Source organism: Lipotes vexillifer, unplaced genomic scaffold (assembly GCF_000442215.2).
Source record: "Lipotes vexillifer unplaced genomic scaffold, Lipotes_vexillifer_v1.1 scaffold472, whole genome shotgun sequence".
NCBI lineage: Eukaryota > Metazoa > Chordata > Mammalia > Artiodactyla > Lipotidae > Lipotes > Lipotes vexillifer.
This window is the reverse complement of record NW_006797698.1, coordinates 1,766,109-1,769,075: the sequence shown is the minus strand read 5'-3', so window position 1 is coordinate 1,769,075 and position 2,967 is coordinate 1,766,109. Positions and strand designations below refer to the sequence as shown.

Here is a 2,967-nt window from a genome sequence, read left to right as displayed (position 1 = left end):
GGGTGTGGGTTTGGGGACGGGCCCCCCCCCCCCCCCCAGACCTGGCTCTCCCGGCTCTGCGTGGGGGCGGGAGCGCCGGGCGCGCACCTCCCCTGTGGCCTGGGCCCTCACCAGTGCCGCCCCGCCTTCTCCCAGCTGGTGTACATGGGCTTCGATGCGGCAGCGGCCGAGGCTGCCCTGAGGGTGTTCCGGGGAAACGTCCAGCTGGCGGCTCAGACCCTCGCTCACAATGGTGGAAGTCTTCCTCCTGACCTGCGGCTCTCCGCGGAAGATTCTTCAGCAACGCCACCCACATCCCCGTCTGATTCTGCCGGTGGGTCTGCGGTCTCTGAAGACCGATGGGAGGGAGTGTCTGCTCGAGCGGAAGCCAGCAGGCGGGGCGTGGGGCGGCGAAGGCTCGCGGGGGCGGCGAGGGGCGTTCGCAGACGTGCACGCTTCGGGCTGCTCGGGCGCTGTGGCGCGGGAGGGCCGAGCTGGAGCTGACGTGGGTCCCTTTGGTCCCCGTGGAGGTTTCTCTTTCTGTCCTCCTCCCTCAGCTCCCCTGTTGCTGCACTTCTTTACTGCAGGGACCTCTAGCGCCTCAACAGATGAAGATATGGAGACAGAGGCTGTGAATGAAATCCTGGAAGATATTCCAGAACATGAGGAAGATTACCTTGACTCGACTCTGGAAGATGAAGAAATTACTATTGCAGAGTACTTGTCCTATGTAGAAAGTGTAAAGACAGCAACAAAGAGAAACTAAGTGATGAACAGAAATAAGCACTGTTTCTGCTTATAAATTCTATCATTATGAAAAGTGTAACGCAGGTCTTATTTTTTTCTTACGCTTTATCTGATTTCGCTCCAGAGTGCTTCCTACCTGGGGGCGGGAGGGGTAGGCGGGGAACAGGGATGTAAAGAGTAAGAGACTTGGTGGGGTGGGGGTGGGGGGCGGGTGCCGGTCCCCAGGGTCCGTCTTGGGAACTGAGCTGCCTCTGGCCTGATCTTGCAGTTCCCAGCTGCCTTCAGGTTCTGCAACCCTAATGCCAGCCTCCCTGCTCCTTTTCTTCCCCACCCAGAAATGGGAAGGACTGGGATAGGGTGGCTGCTAGGGAAGGGATCCAGGAGGAGCGAAAGCTGGCCCTGTCTCCTCTGCTCCTGAGCCCACTGCTCCATCGTCTCCTCCTTCCCGTGATGCAGCTCTGCCTTCCTGCTTCAGCCTCTCTGCCCCGTCCCGAAAATGTCCCTTAGATCCTCAACCACTGCAAGTGCTCTGGGGGGCCTGATGATATGAGGCATCGGCTCCCGCAGCCACACCAAACGGTGGCAGACGCCCTCAGCCTGAAACGTCCGTGTTTTGTGCTTAGCTTAGTAAAGTAGGCACTTGAAATTCCAGGCTGAAATTCAGAATATATATGTATTCAAAGTTCTTCTTTACAAAATTAAAATCTTTTATTAAACGGTAAAGTCTTAAATGCTAACCAAAGCAACTTATTTTTAATTAGCATTTTTAGATGCATTTCTGTCCTATTAAATTCACTGCTGGCTAAGGTAAGATACCTGTCAGAAGTTAAGGTATATTTTCTCCAAGTCTTTGTAGGGTTTCTTGGGTATATTACAGAAGACTTTTCTAAAGGTATGTTGTTAGCCTCTTAACAGCTCAAATAACCGTTCTCATTGCACCCTGCATCCCTCCGTAAACGTGTATTACATGAAAAGCCTGTCCAGCACCAGGACACAGCTGGCAGCAGCCGGGTGCCGGATGAATCAAGTGCCAGGTGTGTTCCCAAGGCTCTCCCTGCCCTCCGGGAGCCACCGGAAGTCCCTGTGACAGAGGGCAGGTGGGCCACGTGGTTGCTGCCAAGGGGCTGGCCGAAATGCTCCAACTTCTTCAGGAATCATTTTCAATAAAGCTTGGAGAGCAGTCCAGTTTGAATGGGTGGAAATCTTTTCTTGTCATTCTTTTAAAATGGATGATACAGATGGAAATAAAAGGTGGAAAATATATTCAAAAATTGTCAGCCTAACTTTGCAATGAGTTACTCAAACTCCTAAACTGTTGTGAGTGTTGAAAATGTCTGGGTGGTCTAGAGCTTCATTTAGTTCGAGACGTTTGCTTCCGTTGACTTCCGTGAGGAAGTCAAATGTATGCCCTCAAAAGCACCATCGATGTCTGTTGTTAAAAGACGAAGTGTACAAAGGCTCTGGGCCTGTGGGGGAGGGGAGACTGAGTCGGGGAAGCGGGGTTTGCTTCCTCAGCGGGGGAAGCGGCCGAGGGCCGAGGCGATGAGGGGTTTCTAGCCTCATTTGAGACGTCAGACTTGGATTGGGGGCCTAGGTTGCAGCTTCTGGCTAACAAGTTACTGCCCGGGGCTTGGGCCAGGTGTGGCTTCTAGCTTCCCAAAGTGCTTCCTAATGATCTTGGAAAAGGCTAGGGAATTCAAGCCACACTAGCAGGTCTAGTGCTCCACTTTCCTATGAAGAGACACAGAGAAGCCAGTTCTTGAGCTCGGGACAGTGCCGGCTATACCCTCCCTCCCCACGCACTGGGGACGGGCCTCCGTCCTGGCTCTGCCTCGAGCTGGTTGTATGAAACTTGACAGGTGGCGACTGTCACTCCCTGCTCCGGAATCACTTCCTGCTCTGGAATGCAAGAGAAGGAGCAAAGGAAATTTGTGATGAAAATGCTGTTAAACAGGAGGGAGTGTGCTGAGCCTGAAGTCGCAGGGGAGATGGGTTTGGGGGGTTCTCCTTGGAGAGACAGAGGGAAAGGACATTCCAGACCTGGGACAAATGAGATAGGAGCTGAGTGTGCCATATTCATGGGGTCGCAGGGGCTGTTCTAGACCCACCAGAGAGGGTGTGTGGGGGAAGAGATTAAGGCTGGAAAGATTGCCGAGTCCAACTACAAAGCACCCTGAAAGGCAGGCAGGGGTCTAGACTTGAGTGGTGAATACCAGGGCCATGAGAGGGCTCCGAGCAGGA

The 2,967-nt window shown here is 53.6% G+C and overlaps 1 protein-coding gene across 2 annotated transcripts in view; it reads left to right on the top strand.

The window, feature by feature from the left end:
- The window catches only part of NUB1 (negative regulator of ubiquitin like proteins 1), a 25,351-nt gene extending 24,554 nt beyond the window's left edge, over nt 1-797 (top strand). Inside the window, exons 13-14 of one of the 2 annotated variants that reach the window (XM_007469810.1) lie at nt 136-313; nt 567-797. In XM_007469810.1, coding sequence (XP_007469872.1) covers nt 136-313; nt 567-745 — 357 coding nt within the window. In that variant the 3' untranslated portion in view covers nt 746-797. The remainder of the gene's footprint in view (nt 1-135; nt 314-566) is intronic. The other variant, XM_007469811.1, reaches the window with a different exon arrangement.
- The last annotated feature ends 2,170 nt before the right edge of the window (nt 798-2,967 follow it).